The 23,248-nt window shown below is 36.2% G+C and overlaps 1 protein-coding gene across 2 annotated transcripts in view; it reads right to left on the bottom strand.

Annotated features, from left to right (window-relative positions):
- The window catches only part of XRCC4 (X-ray repair cross complementing 4), a 271,368-nt gene that overhangs the window by 232,712 nt on the left and 15,408 nt on the right, over positions 1 to 23,248 (bottom strand). The window contains exon 2 of one of the 2 annotated variants that reach the window (XM_008991862.5): positions 4,554 to 4,702. In XM_008991862.5, the coding sequence (XP_008990110.1) occupies positions 4,554 to 4,692 (139 nt within the window). In that variant the 5' untranslated portion in view covers positions 4,693 to 4,702. 2 annotated transcript variants of the gene reach the window in all.

Below are 23,248 nucleotides of genomic sequence, written 5' to 3' on the forward strand. Positions count from 1 at the left end.
AGCTGTTGTTTTAGTTTGAGGTGAAGCAGAGACATTAAACACTGGATAAATTATTTCCCTTGATGTTTGGAAAAATAATATTAGTATAAAATATTACACAACATAAGGAAATCTTGATTAAGGAATCCCCAAAATGGAAGGCAAATTTTCAGGCTTTTGGTCTATATGCTATCAAGTGTCTGGAAGATCCAGGACAGTCAATGAAAAAGGGAGTCTTGAAAGGCACCAATATATTTCATATGATCAATTTTTGATAAGTTTTGGTAATAAACTGTGATGGTCATACTTCACACAACCTTTGAAAAGAGGTAAGAATAAAAAGAGCTTATATTCATGTATTATTTTAACAGCTTCTAAAACACTTTCACATTTTCTCTGTTGGAAGTGGACACATTTAATATGATGATCACTATCAAACCTATTAACCTTTCAAATGCCCTCATACCTCTCCTAAAGAAACAAAACTAAGAAGATAAATGCTTCCTATTTAAGAAATAATTTCATATTTTGTGTTTGGATTGTGTTAAAAAATAACTGTCTAACTTTAACTCACTAATGCCTGTAGGAAGAACAATTATTTCACAGAGAAATAGGAAATAAATCTGTAGATGCCATCTTTACTGCAGCTATAGAAAAACTTAAAGAAAACACAAGGGAACATAGAGAACTTATACTTTAAAAGCTTCTAATTGAAAGTATTCTAAATTTCACTGAAACAAAAAGATACATGTCTGAAAATATGTAATCATTCATTCATTCATTGATTTACTCCAAAAATGCTAGCCTATGGAGCTCAAATTCAAGTACTAATATCTTAGATAACATTTTAGATATCTTGTCAGTTATCATCCTAGATATCCTCTTATTTTCCTCCCCCAATGAATGCTATGTGGATTATTATAAAATATTTAATTTTTGAAAAAAATATGAAAGAAAATTAACTATACAAAACAGGTATTTACTCAAAAAATGTACTTGAAAATTTCCTATAAAAGTGAATGTGGAAATATGACTGACTACATAGGGCTTCAATCCTGAAAAACAACCTGGTCACCAGTTTTGAATTCTGTACGAAGAACATCTGGAAAAAGTACAGCTGTAAGCATTCAATGCTCTAAAACTTCAGTTACCAAGAACAAAAGCAATGGAAATAATAAAATTCAGCAAGAATGCAGCTGAACCACATGATAAGGCAAAAAGTAAGAGCAGGCCAGAATGACCAAAAAATAAGGAACCATTCTCAGACTGGTAGGAGTCGGTCTGAGAATCACTTTAACACTGAAAAGCATCACTTTCACAGCATTTATAGAGAGATGAAAATGTAAGTGAGGAAAGAATTTTTTTTTCTTTCAGATACTTATATATAACTAACTAAAAGCCTGCACACATCCTAAGCTTGTGTTGAAGCTCAGAAGCATGCAGTCTTATCATACCATTAGGATTCTAGTTAGTGTTGCATCATAAACCTATTTCACTGTTTGATTTGTTAAAATTCTCTTCCCACTGTGTTCTGTCACTATTTCCATATAGATTAAAAAATATTTACTTTTAAGATAATTATAAGTGGATCTAATTAGTGGAATATAAAACAATTAGCAAAGTTTAATTTACTCTTTAATAAACTTCAAACTATTCCAGAAATGGGTGATACAAGTTTTCTACTGCCAATAGGAATTCTTTTGACAAAGTCACAGTCATCGATCATTAACCCAGTTTGTGACTTAACCCTGTGATATAACTCCTGCAATACTGATGTGATGATAGACCACATGGTAATTAGATAATTGGACCTCAAAAACATTCATTAGATAAAACATTGCTAATGGAAATCAGTGAGTCTAGTGTGGGGGAGATTAAAAGGAACCTCATATCCTTTTAATTTCACTCAAATGCAAAGAGAAAAAAAATTGTCCAATTGAAGGTTGCAGCAATCAAAATGTTGAACAAAAAAACAGGATGAGGTATAGGAAGGAAATCCATTTTCATGTTTCAATTATTTAATTGTTTCAATGTCCTTAATGATGTTACTGTCTACGTGTAAAGTACCAGATCACATTTACGGAATAAGCCTTAACAAAACATGGGCATAGTGTTACATTATTTGATTTCCTATTTTATCCCTGATGTGTAAACAAGAAAATAGAAATAAATGAAGGCATAAAACATGTGAGAGATTTAAAACATTATTAGATAGTTTTGAAAATAAAATGACCATAAAGTGCACTATAAAATTTTCTGTTTGAAAGTTTGGTACAGGAAGCTGAAATGTTAACAATCCACCAAGGAATAGATAAGTTGGATATCACATTTTTGTCACACTAAATTCCATTAGCTAAAAAATAAATGGTAGAATATACTGCATTTATGATAAATGTCAATGATAAATAGAAAATTCAAGTTTTCATTTAAAAACATGCTAACTCTAAAATGAACAATTTATTTTCTTTTTTCCCAGACCATTTCTATATATTTGAGGCCTCCTTTCATTCTTTCAATCAAAAAAGTATTCATTGAGAATGTTTTTCATAGGTACTGGTATAGATAACTGCATAGAGTGTTGACAAACCAAATGTGAGATCTGTACAGTATAGTGAAACAATAATTCATGTTAATAATATTAAAAATGATGCCAGCACAATTTGTGTGATATAAATGAAATATTCCATAAATGTAAGGTTAAATTTCTGGTTAAAGGGATAAGATTTAATTGGAGTGCTCTTCCCCCCCCCCAATATTTAATGATAAAAAATTTCAAATAACATATCATCATTGCTTTTTGTCTTGGTGAATAAGGCTTATGAACTAGATTAGAATTCAGTCTCATCCTGTGATAATTAAGGCTCCTGAAACACCTTAAGGTCATCTGTCTGACAATAACTTATTATACAGAATATGCCATTTGCCAATTAGAAATATGTAAGTTATAAACACAGTATTTCTTACATACAAGCAACCACTCCCCTAGGACTTGTGTCTGAGCTGTGTTGTTAGAACTGCTCTTCTCTCCCAGATGACCAGCATTAATCTATTACCCTGGTCTTAAGCCTTATACATCATCTTCACCGTAAAACACGATATATTATTGTCTCCTGGATATTCTCTCTCTGACATACATAAAACTAAGCTAACAAATATTCTACTCCTGAACGGCAACAATCAATCAACAACTGATTTCTCTTACAGAGAAATGTATAGCTTAAATAGGTATCATAATAACTATTACAAAGATTACTCCTGAAAATTCTTTATTTTACTGGAATCCCTATACCAACATTACTTGTTATGTGTCAAAAAAAATACCAGTTTTTTCTTTTTTTTTTGAGACAGAGTCTCACTCTGTAGCCCAGGCTGGAGTGCAGTGGGTAACCTCAGCTCACTGCAACCTCCACCTTCCAGGTCCCATCCAAGCAATTCTCCTGCCTCAGCCTCCCGAGTAGCTGCGAATATAAGCACATGCCACCATGATCATCTAATTTTTGTATGTTTAATAGAGACTGGGTTTCACCATGTTGGCCAGGCTGGTCTTGAACTCCTGACCTCATGATCCGCCCACCTCAGCCTCCCAAAGTGCTGGGATTACAGGCATGAGCCACTGCACCTGGCACAAAAAAAACAATTTTTTTTTAAACTCCGTAAGTATAAATTCAATTTGACTGCTGTATAACAGAACTCATAATGCTCAAGAAAGAAATGAAATTTTACAATGTATTGTAATTTTAAAGATGATATAATAATCACAGTAACAAATTTGAGATAAATATTTCTAAAGTTAATAGAAGATAAAAATAGTATGTAAATTAACATGAAAAAATTATCTTACAGAAAACATTATTCATAACTCTAGAAATTACTTTTGCATAATTATAAAAAGAGTTCTTTAAATGTTTCAAGGTACTTTAGAAGAGTATGAAAATTTCCTATACAAGGAAAATGTAATTCTAAATATTTTACTTTATATCCGCCATGTTCCATAGATGATTTGAGAGTCATTAGCATTTTTAAAATATTATCATCCAAGATTTAAAAAATAAAAAATGTATTTCCTAAAATCATAACTAAGATCCTAAATATGGGTATGAACCTTGCATTACAAAGTTTTAGTCTCTGGTGTTGTTTTGTTACAAATGTAATACATATTTATTGAGATAAATAAATAAATAAATACCCACCAATACCCCATTGCCCCAAGGCAACACAAACGCATTTACCTAACCAATCTCCTTCCTCTGACCTTGAGTCCTTCCTGAGGTCCTGAGAAAAGATATATTTAGAAAGTACTACTTATATTTTCTATAAAGGGATCATTTAAAAACTCTGAACAAGTCCAAGTTACTAAGATTTAAATGGTAACCAGAATTTGCTGGGACACATGCTTGTTTTTCTATTACTATCAATTATAGAAAGTGACATTAAAGACTACAAATCTATATTTGACAGCAATAGCAAGTAAAATTACTATCAGTTTTACCCAATGTCTATTGGAAAACTATCCCTAAGGACTGAAGAATAGCACATTTAAATTTTACTTTTAAAAACTTTGTTTTTAATATTACCTGTCCCAGTCCATGCTGAATGACCATCAGTAAGTATAAGAACAAAACCAGACGCCAGTGTTTTCTTCCAAGATACTTGTAGATAATGAGTTATATTGGGTTCAGAAGTAAGATGGATTCTGCTTATTTTTTTCTCCATTTCTTAATACCTGTAACAGGATAATAAAATTAATATTAAAAAAAAAAACCTGTAACTCAGTGATGTTTTCTGTACTGGCCTCTCAGCTATACAAACACCAAAGAAATAAGAAAATAAGCAAAACCAAAAACAGCATAATAGATTCAACAATTAAATTCAGTAAATCATAGTTTTCTTCAATATTAATTCACAATTTTTACAGATGAGAAAAACAGAGGCCCATAAATGATTTGTCTAAGTAATGGAGATAAAAACTATCATCTCAACAAAATGAAGAGTAAATTTTACCATTTCTTTTTCCCCAGATTCAACAGCCTCTTTTTCTACCACAAAAGAAATGGTTGCAAGAACTTGTGAGAATGACCTGGAAGTGATCTCACCGTTGAAATATTACAGTAATTAGAAAGGATAAGATTGGCCAAGTATCTTAGTCTCTGTCTGGAGAGACTGTGTGGAATAAAAAAGTTGAGTAAGCATAATTCAAGTGGAAAAAAAAATCTCAGAACCCCACAGCTGGCAGTATCCAGTCATGCCTTGTCTAAGACAGAGATGCCCAGGTTCAGTGACTTGAAACACCCGATCAACTGAGACAGGAGCACCCTGTAATAGAGATGAATTGCATCAAATTATCACAGCCTGAGGCCAATAAATGTTTTTGCTTTTTTAAGTTTTGTATTGAAGTATTATATATAGATAGAAAAGTATATATATCAAAAGTACAAAAGTACAACTCAATGAATTTTTCACCTGAACAAATCCATGTAAGCGGAAAGTACATCAAGAAGTAGAACATTATTGCCCCAAAATTCACTCTCACACTCCCTCATCTCTAGTGACTTGCATCTCTAAATAACCACTATCCTATCTTCTAACAGAGATGAGGACATTGAATATTTCTGTACTTTATGTAAATATAAATATATGGCGAAGGGACTCAAGATGGCGTGGTGAAAACAACCCAGGATTGAAGCTCTCAGTGAAAGCGCGGAGAGGGTGAGTCAGGGCCGCATTTCCAGACGGATCTTTGTTGCCCACAGAACGGGGAAATTCCCAGGTATAAAAGAGACGTGGGATGCCAGGCAGAGGTTTTGGCTGGTGCAGCCGGCAGCCAATGCAGCTGGCGGCCAGCGCTGCAGCGCAGCGGTGCTCCACAGCGCTCCGCACAAAGCGCACTGGTCCGGGTGCCCTGTTAAACCAGCAATCTGAAACTTCAGAGGGCTGAACTTGAGACTGAACGGAACTTGGACAGTGAGCCAGCCCAGGAGATTCCAGGGAAACAGCGTTTGTGGTAGCGCAGTGGGACAAACAAAACAGCAATTCCAAACGCTCCAGTTGGAGAGGTTCCCTAAGGGCACAGCTGAACCCAGGACGGTGCAGCTCCGTGGGGGAGAGGCGTCTGCCATTACTGAGGCAATCTGCCCCTACTGAGGTACACACCCATTGCTGACGCAGCCTGCCGTTGCCGAGGCAACCCGACACAACAGAGAGACTCCGCTGCAGGGCGTAGCCCGTGGCAGCAGGGCGGAGACCGCAGCAGCAGAGAAGAGCCTGCAGCAACAGGGCGAACCTCACACCAGCAGGGTGGAGCCTCGGCAGGCAAATAGTGACTAGACTGCCTCCTAGCTGGGCAGGACAGCACAACGGACACTCACAAAGAAAGCCCCAAGCCCCCGAGACAGAGCATCTGAAAAAAAAAAGGGTTTTTTTTTAATGAGTTCTGCTGCAGCAGAATTAAACGTAGCAGCCTAACAGCCCTGAATGAACAACAGAGCTCACAGATCAGCACTTGAGCTCCTATACAGTACAGACTGTCTTTTCAAGCAGCTCCCTGACCCCTCTATATCCAAAAGACTGACATTTGGCAGGCATCATTCTGGGACAAAGATAGCAGAAAAAGAAACTGGTAGCATCCCTTACTGTTCCACAGCTGCTATAGGTACACCCTAGACAAGCAGGGCCTGGAGTGGACCTCAGCAGTCGTACAGTGGAGGGGCTAGACTGGTAGAAGGAAAACCAACTAACAGAAATACTTCATCATCAACAATCTGGGTGTCCACTCAGAGACCCAATCGAAAAGTCAGCAACTACACAGACGACAGGTGGATAAATTCACAAAGATGGGAAGAAAACAGCGCAAAAAGGAGGAAAACACCCAAAACCAGAACACCTCGCCTCCTAGAAAGGACCAAAACTCCTCACGAGCAATGGAACAAAGCTGGACAGAATGACTGTGACAAAATGACGGAATTAGACTTCAGAAGGTGGATATGAGAAACTTTTGTGAGCTAAAAGAACATATTTTAAATCGATGCAAAGAAACTAAGAACCTTGAAAACAGATTGGAAAAAAGATTAGAGGAAATGATAACAAGAATGGATAACTTAGAGAAGAATATGAATGAATAAAAGGAGCTGAAAAACACAATACGAGAACTTCATGAAGCATGCACAAGTTTCAACAGCCGAATTGACCAAGCAGAAGAAAGAATATCAGAAGTCGAAGATCAACTCAATGAAATAAAACGAGAAACCAAGATCAGAGAAAAAAGCGCAAAAAGGAATGAACAAAGTCTCCAAGAAATGTGGGACTATGTGAAGAGACCTAACCTACGTTTCATAGGTGTACCAGAATGTGACAAAGAAAATGAATCCAAGCTGGAAAATACTCTTCCGGACATTATCCAGGAAAATTTCCCCCACCTAGCAAGACAGGCCAACACTCAAATGCAGAAAATACAGAGAACACCACAAAGATATTCAGCAAGAAGAGCAACCCCAAGGCACATAATCGTCAGATTCAACAAGGTTAAAATAAAGGAGAAAATACTAAGGGAAGCCAGAGAGAAAGGTTGGGTCACCCACAAAGGGAAGCTCATCAGACTCACAGCAGATCTCTCAGCAGAAACACTACAAGCCAGAAAAGAATGGGGGCTGATATTCAACATCCTTAAAGAAAAGAACTTTCAACCCAGAATTTCATATCCAGCTAAACTGAGCTTCATAAGTGAAGGAAAAATAAAATCCTTTGCGAACAAGCAAGTACTCAGAGAGTTTGTCATCACCAGGCCTGCTTAACAAGAGCTCCTGAAAGAGGCATACACATAGAAAGGAACAACCAGTACCAGCCATTCCAAAATCACACTAAATGCTAAAGAGCATCAACATAATGAAGAATCTACAACAACTAACAGGCAAAACAGCCAGCTAGCATCAAAATGGCAGTATCAAATTCACACATAACAATATTAACCCTAAATGTAAATGGACTAAATGCACCAATCAAAAGACACAGACTGGCAAATTGGATAAAAAACCAAAACCCATCAGTGTGCGGTATCCAGGACACCCATCTCACATGCAAGGATACACAAAGGCTCAAAATAAAGGGATGGAGGAAGATTTACCAAGCTAATGGAGAGCAAAAAAAAAAAAAAAAAAAGCAGGAGTTGCAATTCTCATCTCTGATAAAATAAGACTTTAAAGCAACACAGAACAAAAGAGACAAATAAGGCCATTACATAATGGTAAAAGGATCGATACAACAAGAAGAGCTAACGATCCTAAACATATATGGACCCAATACAGGAGCACCCAGATACATAAGGCAAGTTCTTAATGACTTACAGAGAGACTTAGACTCCCACACAATAATAGTGGGAGACTTTAACACTCCACTGTCAATACTAGACAGATCAACCAGACAGAAAATCAACAAGGATATCCAGGGCTTGAACTCAGACCTGGAACAAGCAAACCTGATAGACATTTACAGAACTCTCCACCCCAAATCCACAGAATATACATTCTTCTCAGCACCACATCACACCTACTCTAAAATTGACCACAGAATTGGAAGTAAAGCACTCCTCAGCAAATGCAAAACAACTGAAATCATAACAAACAGTCTCTCAGACCATAGTGCAATCAAGTTAGAACTCAGAATTCAGAAACCAACCCAGAACTGCACAGCTTCATGGAAACTGAACAACTGGCTCTTGAATGTTGACTGGATAAACAATGAAATGAAGGCAGAAATAAAGAAGTTCTTTGAAACCGATGAGAACGAAGACACAACATGTCAGAATCTCTGGGACACATTTAAAGCAGTCTCTAGAGGAAAATATATAGCAATAAGTGCCCACATGAGAAGAGTGGAGAGATCCAAAATTGACACCCTATCATCAAAATTGAAAGAGCTAGAGGAGCAAGATCAAAAAAACTCAAAACCCAGCAGAAGACAAGAAATAACTAAGATCAGAGCTGAACTGAAGGAGATTGAGACACGAAAAACCCTTCAAAAAAACAATAAATCCAAGAGCTGGTTTTTTGAAAAGATCAACAAAATAGACAGACCACTAGCCAGATTGATTAAGAAGAAAAGAGACAACAACCAAATAGATGCAATAAAAAATGATAAAGGGGAAATCACCACAGATTCCACAGAAATTCAAATCATCATCAGAGAATATTACAAACAACTCTATGCACATAAACTAGTAAACCTGGAAGAAATGGATAAATTCCTGGACTCCTGTGTCTTCCCAAGCCTAAACCAGGAGGAAGCTGAAACTATGAATAGACCAATAACAAGGTCAGAAGTCGAGGCATCAATTAAGAGCCTACCACACAAAAAAAGCCCAGGTCCAGATGGGTTCACAGCCGAATTCTACCAGACACACAAAGAGGAGCTGGTACCATTCCTTCTGAAACTATTCAAAATAATCCAAAAAGAGGGAATCCTTCCCAAATCATTTTATGAGACCAATATCATCCTGATACCAAAACCCGGCAGAGATCCAACAAGAAAAGAAAACTTCAGGCCAATATCCATGATGAACATAGATGCAAAAATCTTCAATAAAATATTGGCAAGCTGATTGCAACAGCAAATCAAAAAACTTGCTGTTGATCTCCCGGGGATGCAAGGCTGGTTCAACATATGCAAGTCTATAAACATAATTCACCACATAAACAGAAACAAAAATAGAAACCACATGATCATCTCAATTGACGCAGAGAAGGCATTTGACAAAATTCAACAGCCCTTTATGCTAAAAACCCTCAATAAACTTGCTATCGATGGAACGTATCTCAAAGTAATAAAAGCTATTTACCACAAACCAACAGCCAATATCATATTGAATGGGCAAAAACTGGAAGCATTCCCTTTGAAATACGGCACTAGAAAGGATGCCTTCTTTCACCACTCCTATTCAATATAGTAGTGGAAGTTCTAGCCAGAGCAATCAGGCAAAAAAAAGAAGTAAAGGGCATTCAAATAGGAAAGGTGGAAGCCAAATTGTCTCTGTTTGCAGACGACATGATAGTATACCTAGAATACCCCATCGCCTCAGCCCAAAAACTCCTGAAACTGATAAGCAACTTCAGCAAAGTCTCAGGATATAAAATCAATGTGCAAAAATCACAAGCATTCCTCTACACCAATAACAGACTTAAAGAAAGCCAAATCAAGAACGAACTGCCATTCACAATTGCTACAAAATGAATAAAATACCTTGGAATACAACTCACAAGGAACGTAAGGGACCTCTTTAAGCAAAACTACAAACCACTGCTCAACAAAATAAAAGAGGACACAAACAAATGGAGAAACATTCCATGTTCATGGTTAGGAAGAATTAATATCGTGAAAATGGCTATACTGCCCAAAGTAATTTACAGAATCAACACTATCCCCATCAAGCTACCATTGACTTTCTTCACAGAACTGGAAAAAACCACCATGAACTTCATATGCAACCAAAAGAGAGCCCCCATAGCCAAGTCAATTCTAAGCAAAAGGAACACAGCGGGGGGCATCACACTACCGGATTGCAAACTATATTACAATGTTACAGTACTCAAAACAGCATGGTAATGGTACCAAAACACAGATATAGACCAATGGAACAAAAGAGAGGCATCGGAGGCAACACAACTTATCTACAACCATACAATTTTTCATAAACCTGACAAAAACAAGCAATGGGGAAACGATTCCCTGTTTAATAAATGGTGTTGGGAAAACTGGCTAGCCATGTGCAGAAGGCAGAAACTGGACCCCTTCCTGACACCTTACACTAAAATTAACTCCAGATGGATTAAAGACTTAAACATAAGACCTGGCACTATAAAAACTCTAGAAGGAAATCAAGGTAAAACCATCCAGGACATAGGAGTAGACAAGGACTTCATGACCAAAACACCAAAAGCATTGGCAGCAAAAGCCAAAATAGACAAATGGGACCTAATGAAACTCCACAGTTTCTGCACGGCAAAAGAAACAGTCACTAGAGTGAATCGGCAACCAACAGAATGGGAAAAAATTTTTGCAGTTTACCCACCTGACAAAGGGCTGATATCTAGAATTTACAAAGAACTCAAACAGATTTACAGGAAAAAAACAAACAAGCCCATTCAAAAATGGGCAAAGGATATGAACAGACACTTTACGAAAGAAGACATATATGAGGCCAACAATCATATGAAAACATGCTCATCATCACTGGTCATCAGAGAGATGCAAATCAAAACCACATTGAGATATCATCTCATGCCAGTTAGAATGGCAATCATTAAAAAATCTGGAGACAACAGATGCTGGAGAGGATGTGGAGAAAAAGGAACACTTTTACACTGTTGGTGGGAGTGTAAATTAGTTCAGCCATTGTGGAAGACAGTGTGGCAATTCCTCAAGGCCTTAGAAATAGAAGTTCCATTTGACCCAGCAATTCCATTACTGGGTATATATCCAAAGAACTATAAATGGTTCTACTATAAGGACACATACACACGGATGTTCATTGCAGCACTGTTTACAATAGCAAAGACCTGGAATCAACCCAAATGCCCATTGATGATAGACTGGATTGGGAAAATGTGGCACATATACACCATGGAATATTATGCAACAATCAGAAATGATGAGTTCGTGTCGTTTGTGGGGACATGGATGAATCTGGAGAACATCATTCTCAGGAAACTGACACAAGAACAGAAAATGAAATACCGCATATTCTGACTCATAGGCCGGTGATGAAAAATGAGAACACATGGGCACAGGGAGGGGAGTACTAAATACTGGGGTCTATTGGGGGGGAAAGGGGAGGGCCAGCGGCGGGGGGCGGGAAGCTGGGGAGGGATAGCCTGGGGAGAAATGCCAAATGTGGGTGAAGAAGAGAAAGGAAGCAAAACACACTGCCATGTGTGTACCTATGCAACTGTCTTGCATGTTCTGCACATTTACCCCAAAACCTAAAATGCAATAAAAAATTTAAAATATATATATTCTATTTTGTGCCTGGCTTCTTTTGCTCAACATTAGGTTCGAGGGATTCATTCATACTGTGTGTTACAGTCATAAATGATTTTCAGGGCAGTATAGTATTCTATTATATAATTATTTAAAAGGTTATTTATTCATTCTACTAGTGACAGGCATCTGGGTACTTTCCAGTTTTTGACTATTACAAATAGTGCTGCCTACATTACGGCAAATATACATGTATTTCTGTTGGGTATACACCTAAGACTAAAATCATTGGATGAGAGGATAAGGATATGTTCCGTTTTGGTACTACACAGCAAATATGTTTCTAAAAGGATTGTACCAGTTTACAACTGGTGTATGAGAATTCTGATTACTGCACATTCCTGCAAATAATTTCCATGGTTTTCATGATAGCCAAATTTTTACTTCATACAATAAAGAACAAAATAAGAATTAGGAGTACAGAATATAGTATCAGAAGTTCGAGTTAGAAGGGAGTCAGATCCAAGATTACCATCAACCATTTGTTAAGTACCCTGCAACTACACAAGAACTTTATTACTTGAACAAACAGAAATACATAATACAAACATTTTTAAAACGTAATCTCATCCTTCCAAAAACAAACTATGTTCATCTGAACTTCCCTCTATCTTTATCTACAGATACACATGTTTAAATAAATCTTATATATAGATATTGTTTCATATTCCATTTTAGACATATTGTTATATGGAAAAAACACCTTTTTTCATGGTGGCACAGAGTTTTACACCTAGCATTCTTAGTGACTAAATAATAATCCATTAAGCACCATAATTAATGGAAGTATGTTGACATATATATCAGCTCTATCTTTACTGGAACTCTATGAAAATAGCAACTAACAGGATCCTCATTACATGAATAAAAAAACAGAAGTAAAGTTTAATACCCAAGATCATACACTAAGTGGTGGTACAAGTTCTCAAATCCACCACCTGCTCTTCTTACTAAGGCACTTTGCTTGTCAATAGGAATGTGGAAGTCTAGTAGGTCTGAAGTTAAGAAAAACCAGGCTTCTAAGAGACAGGTTCCTAAAATTACCAGATATAGAAACAGGGTTAGACCATGAAGGAAGTATGCTTAGGGAGCTTCTACCTTGTGACAGGCATTGCCAGATAAGGAGCTGTTGTTTTAAGACTACTCTAAAAGAAAACTAAGACTTTATTTCCAGTCCCCCATCAAATGGTAATTAACCAGGCTCATATTCTGCAATCATATGAGACCTGTGGAAAACAAAATAGCCAGTTCCGATTCTGGATCAAGTTACAAAAAAATGTTTCCAACTCTGATCTCCTATGCCTTATTGCTGACTTCTGGATATGTCTGCCGAGGATCTGAAAAGGCTATGCCGTCCCAAAGAAGGCTTTCCACAAATGCTTGTCCTTGGATTTATTGAAAATTATTTCAAACCTGTTACCCATGAATTCTACCCATTTCTCCTAGTAATATCAGAAGGGGCCATACAGATTAAGCCTAAATCCTCTTACATACGACAGGCCTCTTCTCAAGACTATACATTTTCAACCAATTAAAGCAGTTCTTATAACATGATTTTTGATGCCCTCACTACTTTGATTAATCTCCACAAAATTCACTACAGTTAATCTCTGCCACTCAAAGCATAGTTCACTGAATCCCAACTGATACTCTAGCTGTTCTATAAATAATAAAAAAATAGACAAAGACTATTACTTCATCCTAAATAGTGTACTTCTATAACTTCAAGGAAATACCATATTCAGTTTTAATTATTGTTTTTAATGATAGTGAGAGTGATAGGGTTGGGTTGAGGGTATTTTGGTGTTTTTGGCAGCTACAACATTCTAAAAACTTCTATTTGAGTTGGATTAATATCAACTAAACCATGTTTAGTTGTTTTTCTACATGTTATTATTAAGTCACATTTATCCTTTGTAATTTTTGATGATGTTGTCTGATGTGTTTTATGTTTTATATTGGCTTGTTAAGGTTACATTGAAGAGTGATTCTGTTCCTGCAACCCAACATATTTATAATCTCTCTCTGACCTTGTCATCTAGAAATCTGATAAACCTTTTCTTCTAAGTATTCAAGTCATGTATGTAAAATGTGAAGCAGAACAAGTTCAGGCATAGACCTGTATAGCCTGCCATTAGAAACACCCTCAAGTAGACATCAATCATCAATACCACATGGGTACACCACTTTATATTTTCAAGTCACAAAAATGTAAGGAGAATCCTTGGCTATCTACTCTACCGGTCTATCAATGCTATTTAAAAGAACGACAACAACAAAAAGAAATTAAAACTGTTAAGTGATCCTACTCTTATTTATAACTATTATTGGTTCTTTTTCACTTAATCCAAAAGCAATTAATTTGGTAAATCACTCTAGAATCTTGTCCAGATTGACTTCAAGTTTATCAGACTGTAAAATGGCATATTATTTAGTTCAAGCTGATACCTATATATGTTCTAATACTGTAACATCTAATATTGTAAAACTGATTTTGTGAACTTCATTAAAAGATGCTTATACTGTAAAGCTAATAAAACTAGAGAAAAACATAAAAATTATAAATATGCAAAGAGAAAACATTATAAAACTCAGAATCAGGAACAAAGCATAAACTTCCAACATGAAAACTTTAAAACTATTATTTAATCACATAGCATGAATCTCTTACTAGATGATCCTTTTTAAAAAGACATTATAAAGTAATACTTGTAGCCCCATCATTAGGCATGTAAGAATTCTGGATATATTTAAATTTGTAGGCTTGATATAATAATTACCGAAAAAATATTTTTAAATATTCCATTTAGTCAAATTTTTTTCCTACAATGAGGTCCTTTGCCTAGATGTGCTTAATTCTGAAATGTTTTATCCATTTGTGAATATTTTTCTTCAGATCAATTAGTCAATACACTTAATGGGCAGCAAATTACTTACATGCTCTGTAATCCTTAAATTTGAAAATTACCGGAAAATCTGTGTTACCATTTTTCTATGCCAATCATTAAAAAATACATACATTTTAAGGCTTAGGTAATTCTAACTGGCTCAAAACTCACAATGTTGGGGGTGAGGTACATGGGAGGGTATAGGAACTACTTATGGCACAGCATTTTTTGCCTCTATAGTATTTCCATACAAACATACACAGATGCACACAAACTTACACAGATTATTTTTTCTTAAACTTACCTTAAGAACCATGGCTATTGTTACCATTAATATAATTTTGTGAAAGGAAAATACAGCACTTACAATTACAGTGAAATAGAGGTTGGTTTCATTGCTTCTTGTAAAACCATATTTGAACCAAGTGACAAATTTCTAATTATAGAGAAAATTTTGTTTAAAATTCAATATTCCAGATGCCTGTCAGTAACTCCTACTTTCACAATGATATACAAAGCTTTAGTCTCAATTGTTAAAAAGACATCTGGGGATCAGTTTTAAGAACATCTTTGAATTATTCATGTTTCAAATATTTTCCAATTTTCTAATTCTAGATATTTGTGACAAAATTACATGCTTTTACTTTAAAGATTCTATTATTTAGTAAACTCAGATTTGAAACTTTGAAGACTTGTGAACCATGTTTAATCAATTAATATATTAACAGCCCATAAGTGACAACACAGTATCCTATAAGTACCTTGTGCCCCAGTAGCCTCGGAAATGTTCTTTGTATCAAATAAGTCTTAATTTCCTAATATACTATTTGAACCAGTTTTGAAAGCACTACATTCTTTCACTTACTGAGATCACTCGCTTATGAAATATCAAATACAAAACATCTAATAAGAATCACCCATGGAAACAGAAAAAAAAGATGACATGGAATGTCTTTTAGATTCAGCTGGAACAAACGATCTCTTTGCTTAAACCATTTCTGTAAATGGGAATAGTCAGCCATAGTTTTTTGCCCCAAGACTACTTGAAGAGAGGGGGTGGAATCCTCTTCAGAGGGACTGATTGATTAGGGATATGAGAAAGCCTATGTTTTGTTTTCTAAGGACACTAAAGGTCACATTAGTATCAGCACCTCTCCCAGCCAGAGCCAAGGATCTAAGACAAGCCTGCAGGTGGAAACAGTTGGGTCCCACCCCAATTTGTACATCAGTAGCTTTATTGAGAGTTCAGAACAGTTGAGAATTGAGAAGCTTATCTTTAGTACTTTGTGTCTTTGCTACTTGGCCTCTCTCTTAGAAGAGAAATAAGTTGTTGGCTGGTATGCAATTGATGTGATCTGAGGTCTGAACAAATACCATTCACAGTTGCTTCTGAATAAACAAGACGCTTTTTAAATTAGTTTACAAAGAATTTTGTATGCCCTTTTGGATGCTGATAGGAGCAGTGCAGAAGCCAACTCTCTTAGGTCACCTCAAGTTAGTTACAACACTATATCATTGATAACACTATTTTGAACTTGAGCTTCTTTTATTTTCCTTTATAGTAAATTATGGCTTCCTTTTAAGCTGCTTGGGCTGCAGGTGTTCAAACTTCTGCAGCTCTGCCAAAGAGTTGTACTTTACAGATCAGAAAGTGCTAAATGCATGTTTCTAATGAAGCAATTAACTTAAGTGCCCCCTTGTTGAGAAAAGTAGGCTGATACCTAAAGCGAGTTCAGAATAAAGATTAGCACACAGCATATGCTGTTAATAGTCTGTAATTAGATTCCTGTCTACATTATTTTGTTTGACCTAATTATTTTTATTCTTAAAGAACAAAAAGAAAGAAAATGTAAATTGCAAACCAAAAGTATGGTCACAGATTGTTTTAAAGTCTTATCACATTATAAAATTCAAAGACAGGAACATACATAACTGCTAGAAAAAAGGAAACAAAGGTTTACGCAACTGCCACTAAGCTATTCACTTCTGAGACAAACATCACACAACAATTTAGGAAAACTAAGTGCAAATAAAAGGACTATTTCTTGTTTAGTATTTTTTAAAATCATTGACTACTTACATTTTACCGTTTTATCAGAATTCCCATTTCCCACATTAAAGATTATTTTTTAGTGAATAATTTATTCTTAGCATTTTCATCATTAATAGCCTGCCAACTTGCTGGTTGGTGTTACCAACGGGTAAATTAAGATTTTTTTTTTTTAATGACCACAAAGTCAATTTGCCTTTAAATTTCCAAAGCAATTAAAAATACCAAGCAACATTTCTACATAAAAAGTGCTTTCCTAAAATATTATTTTCAAGTTAGATTTTCTCTAAACATCAAGTATAAAAAATTCACAGGATTACTAAATACCCTTCTAATCACATGAGAATTAACTTCATTTTAATAATTTTGAAAGTAAAGTAACCACCTATCCAGGTATTCCTGGTATTTTCCTAATGTCCAAATGAAGTCCCAAGACCTGGGAAATCTCTCAATCCCAGGCAAACCACAATGGTTGGTGACCATAAGGTGGTAAAATACAGTTACAGCTGCTAACATAATCTTAATCAAAAACTTGTAATAAACAGCTGATGTACAAGGAAGACATTAAATTAATCTGATGCTTTAGGAATAGAGCATTAGTACTATAAAATAAGTCTAAAACAAAAGGCATCTTGGTTAAGGTCACAACCCATCTTTAATTACCTCTCATGACTGTGGAATGCCAGTTGCTGCCATTACAAATATCATATTACTGCTCATTTCCTCCCCTTATCTTTTATAAACATCATTAATAATCATTAGTTTCAGTGATAAATGTAAATTTCACTTCCTCTCCTTTCCTACTCTAACACTATAAAGTAGGTATTAAAAAGCAATAAAATGACCTAATCCATGACAAATTTCCCACATACTATTTAATATCTAGCTCCAAAGTGCCCTTAAAATTGGACCCTAAGTTCCAAGACTACAACTTCCTTCATATTCATCAAATGGCCACTTTTGATTACAAATAAACTTGGCAGAAAGGATGAGAGTATACTTATCATTTTGGAAACTTTCTAGACTGTCACAAGAACACTTTAGTTCTAATTGCAGCATCATGTGAGAATGACACTTAACAGAACTGAAGAGAAGAGATAAGATAGTACCTGAAATACGGCATTAACTAAGCAGCAGTATTTTTTCAATAAGAACTTAGTAATTATTTCTTAAGCCTCAAAATTTTTGACACCTCTCATATTTCAGCTCCAAAAGTGTGCGGGTGTTCCTATAAAACACCACCAATTAAGCATATATACAGTCTTTTCTATTTAAAAAAAAAAAGTGTTTTTCAGAACTGAAATACTAAAAGCACTTGTATAAAAAAAGGAGTAAAACTTACAATGTACTTTTTCCCCAACTCACAAACCCATCATTTACTTAAAACTGTACCCATTTATCTGCCTATTTCTTAATGGCAAACAAGAGGACAAATGATAAGATTGAGGAACTTAGTCTGAGAAAGAAAAAAAAAAACTATAACATACCCTCAAATTCCACAATACAAACATTTTTAGAAACTACATAAAATTACCAACATTTCACAATTTTTAATGTATAAAAATGTCAATTTCATTCAGTTCAAATAATAGTAGCAGTTAAAATCACACATAGGGACTTATATTCCTAATTGGATAAGTGATTACATATTTATTTCCCAGGCTGCAGTTTCTCAGTCTAAGTTACTTTGACCACATCCCTGAATACATTTTGGACAACACTGATGAGAGGAAGATCCAAAGTACAAGCAAGACTCTATTCTGAGTTACCTTGGTTTATACATTCTCAAAGTAGACTGAAATTTGTACCTAAAATTCAAGTCAGGCTCTATTTTTCTTGTAAGGGTACAAGTTCTAATACCTCCAGGGGCCATGCAGATCAGGAGTGAGGCCCTATGTGTCCACTGTATGAGGAGTGGGGACTACAGGGAAACTAGAAATTACAAGTACCATATAAAGTGGTAGCTATTACTCACTGCAAAGCAGATTGTTAGCATGGGTAAGTACTGGTCCTTAGTATTCTGTTATTCAGATTATTCAAGAAACTGACAAATCCCTTGTTTTATACATAAGTCAACTGGCTTTTAAATGTTGGCTCATTTTTTTTCAAAACACTGAGTACAAAGTTTCCAAAATTGTAAATGTACACCTAAAATAAGAATTTTGCACCCATACGCAGACAAAACTCCCATTGTAAGAGTCCTGGGATTTACGTAGAAGGTTATAAAACCCCGGTGGAGTCCAAGACTTAGGAATGTCATTTTGAGGGCACAAACTTGCACCTAGACACACAGATTGGGCTCTTGAGTTTAAACTCAGAAACAATTTTGTTCCCCAAACAACTTGGCTTCAGACCCCTTTGACTTTTGCAACCAAAACCATCTGCCAAGGGGTCCTGGAGGAATTATACACCCAAGTGCAGTATTAAGGATGGTCAGCCCACCAACATCAGTCTTGGCAGTCTACCCAAAATTTACCCTGTAATTCAGCTACAGCCCTGCTCATTTGTGGTCCAGTTTACTACTGCTCACACAAAAATCCAGAGAAACACCCATCTGAGCCACTAGGACAGGAATGCCACCCTCTATCCCAAAGCAGATCCCAAGGGGGACCTTCCTTGGCTACAGCACCTTTTCTTGACTGCACATTTTCTGCTGCAGCCCAGCAAATATCCTGCCCATGTAGGGAACTGCTGAGAGACTCACATATCTGAGTCACAAAGGCAGGCTTACCAGCCTCCATCCCACAGCAGATCCTGATAGGGCTCAGTCTCAGCTCCAACTCCACTCGACCACATCAAGGGAACTATCCCACCTATGCAAAGAACTTCCTGGATTCTTCTAAGTCTGAGCCACTGGGACAGGTGTGTCTACCTACATCCCACAGCAGATCCTGGAAGGGCTCAGTGTCAGTTCCAATCCTCTTGTGGAGAACTATGTTGCCTGGGGAGAGAACTGCTGAAAAAAAGCATCCATCTTAGTAACACCAGAACAGGCTTGCCAGCTCCTGTCCCACGGCAGATTGTGAAGGGGCCCAGTCTCAGCTCAAGCCCCTCTCAGTACAATTGGAGAACTATCCTGAAAGTACAAATATCTGCTAGGAGACTCATGATCTGCACACTGGGACAGACTTCTTAGCCTCCAATCCACAGCAGATCCTAAAGCAGCCCTGGTTAGCTACAGCCTCTCTCTGCTGCAGTCCAAGCATAATCCTGCCTACATAGAAAACTACTAGAAGACTAGACAGTTTGAGTGATTGGTACAGGCCTGCCAGCCTCCACCCTACAACAGATCCTCAGCAAATGTTGACAACGAGCAGGCACTTGTTCTGACATAGGAGGGGGTTTAACCAGAGTAGCCCCCACCCTCAAAGCCTAACTTCCTGACCCACTGAGCATTTCCAATAAACATTTCTATTGAGTATAAAAATTGGTCCATCCTTCCCAATCCTCTTAACCTCAAGGACCCTCCTGCAACCCTGTCCAACTCAAATAAAGTTATTTTATTTGAGGGTTGCAGGACAGGGGTGCAGGAGGGTCCTTGGCTGTGGCCAAGCCTGATCAGAGGTAATTTCTGTGCCCATTCAGCAGCTCAGCCTAATTGCAAAGCTCAGAGAGTGGTCCTGTCAGATAAGAAGACGTATGGTAGCTATCCAAAAAAATTCAGAGCAAAGGTAGCAGGACAGCTTTCTAGAGAACCTAAAAGCAAGTTGTATCTGCTAAGGGTCACTACAGCTGACTCCTCCAGAAGTATAAGCTAGAATAAATAGTAAAGTTCTATCCCTGCCAAAGAACATCTGTAAAAGTTGAAAACTATGGTTGTCTCCACAAATGTGGTTGTTTCCACAAATGTGCAAACACCAACACAAGGACACAGGATTACAAAGACTCAGAAAATCATGATACCTCCAAAAGAAATGAATAAAGCTCCAGCAATTCATCTCAAAGAAAATGAAATCTATAAAATAGTAAAACAAACAAACAAAAGAATTCAGAATAATCCTTATTAAAAAGTTAAATCAGCAGTGCATGGTGGCTCACACCTGTAGTTCCAGCAACTAAGGAGGCTGAGGCTGGAGGATTGCTTGTGTCCAGGAATCAAGGCTACAGTGAACTATGATCTTGCCACTGTACTCCAGCCTCCAGTCTAGGAGATAGAGTGAAACCTTGACTCTTTATAAAAAATTTTTCTTAGTTAACTACAAGAATATACAAATAAAAAATGAAAATTTGAAAACAATAAATGAACAAAATGAAAAGTTTGACAAAGAGATAGAACCAATTAAAAAAAAAAAAAAACAGAAATCCAGGGATTGAAGAATACAATGACTGAACTGAAAAATGAAATAGAAAGCTTGAACGGCTACATTGAGGAAGCTGAAAAATACAAAATATAAACAAAACTAAGCTTTTTAAATAAAAATAAACAAAACTGACAAACCTTTAGCTAGACTAACCAAGAGAAGAAAATAAAAGACTGAAAATCAGAAATAAAAGAGAATACATTCCAACTGGCATCACAGAAATACAAAGGATTTTAAGAGGCTATTATAAACAATTGCATGGCAAAAAAAAAATGAATACCTAGAGGAAATGAATAAATTTCTAGATACATACAACCTACCAAGACTAAATCATGAAGAAACAGAAAATCTGAACTGACCAATAGCAAGAGAGTTTTTAGTCATAATAAAGTCCTCCACCAACAAAAAGCCCCAAACCTGACAGCTTCACTGCTGACTTCTGCAAAACATTTCAAGAACTAATATCAATTTTCTACAAACTATTCCCGAAAAATCAAAGAGGACAGGGTACTTCCAAACTCTTTTTTTTTCTTTTTTTTCTTTTTTTGAGACAGAGTCTCACACTGTTGCCCAGGCTGTAGTGCAGTGGCATGATCTCAACTCACTGCAATCTCTGCCTCTTGGGTTCAAGCAATTCTCCTGCCTCAGCCTCCCAAGTAGCTGAGATTACAGGCGTGGGCCACCAGGCCCAGCTAATTTTTTTGTATTTTTAGTAGAGACAGGGTTTCACCGTGTTGGCCCAGATGGTCTTGATATCCTGACCTCGTGATCCGCCCACCTCGGCCTCCCAAAGTGCTGGGATTACAGGTGTGAGCCACCAAGCCCAGCTTCATAAAAGCCACCAAACTCCTTTTATGAAGCCAGAATTACTCTAATCCCAAAGCCAGAAAAGACCATCCCAAGAAACGAAAACTACAGGTCAATATCCTTGAAGATCAAAGATAAAAAAAATCCTCAACAAAATATTAGCAAACCAAATTCTACAACCCATTAAAAGGATCTTTCACAATGATCAAGAGGATTTATCTGTGGTATGCAAAGACAGTTCAAATATGCAAATCAATAAATATGATGTACCACATTAACAGAATGAAGGAAGAAAATAATTAGGAATACATTAACCAAGGTGAAATACCTGGACACTTATAACTCTAAAACATTAATGAAAGAAATGGAAGAAAGACACAAATAAATAAAAAGATAGCCCATGTTCATGTACTGGAAGAATATTGTTAAAATATCCATATTAGCCAAAGTGATTTAAGATTCAATGCAATCTCTATCAAAATTGCAACATTATTTTTCTCATAGATGTAGAAAAAAGAATCCTAAAATTTATATAAAAACACATACACACACACCACCACTGAATAGCCAAGGCAATCATAATCAAAAAAGAACAAAGCATTCAAACTCTACTACAAAGGGGTAGAAATTAAAACAACATAGTACAGTTTTACTTTTATAAACAGACACATTTATGCCTATTATAAATAGGCAAAACAAATAGATACAGTGACCAATGGAACAGAATAGAGAGTCAAGGAAAACACTCACATATCTATAGTCAATTGATCCTTGACAAAGGTGTAAAGAATATATAATGAGAAAAGGACAATCTTGTCAATAAATGATGTTGGGAAAACTAGACAGCCATATGAAATTGGACCCCTGTCTCATATCACATACAAATATCAACTCTAAATGGAGTTTGTGATTTAAAAATTTAAACATAAGACCTAAAACTATAAAGCTACAAGCAAGAAATAGGGGAAAATTATACAACATTGGTCTGGGCAATGATTTTTGTTTGTTTGTTTTTTAGATTTGACATTAAAAGCATAGGAAACAAAAGCAAAGATAGACAAATGGGATTACACCAAACTAGAAAGCTTCTGCACATCAAAGGAAACAATTAGCAGAGTTGAGGGACAAACTACAGAATGAAGAAAATACTTGTAGTCCATATATCTGATAAGGGGCTAATATACAAAATATAAGAGGAA

Source organism: Callithrix jacchus, chromosome 2 (genome assembly GCF_049354715.1).
Source record: "Callithrix jacchus isolate 240 chromosome 2, calJac240_pri, whole genome shotgun sequence".
NCBI classification, from domain to species: Eukaryota; Metazoa; Chordata; class Mammalia; order Primates; family Cebidae; genus Callithrix; species Callithrix jacchus.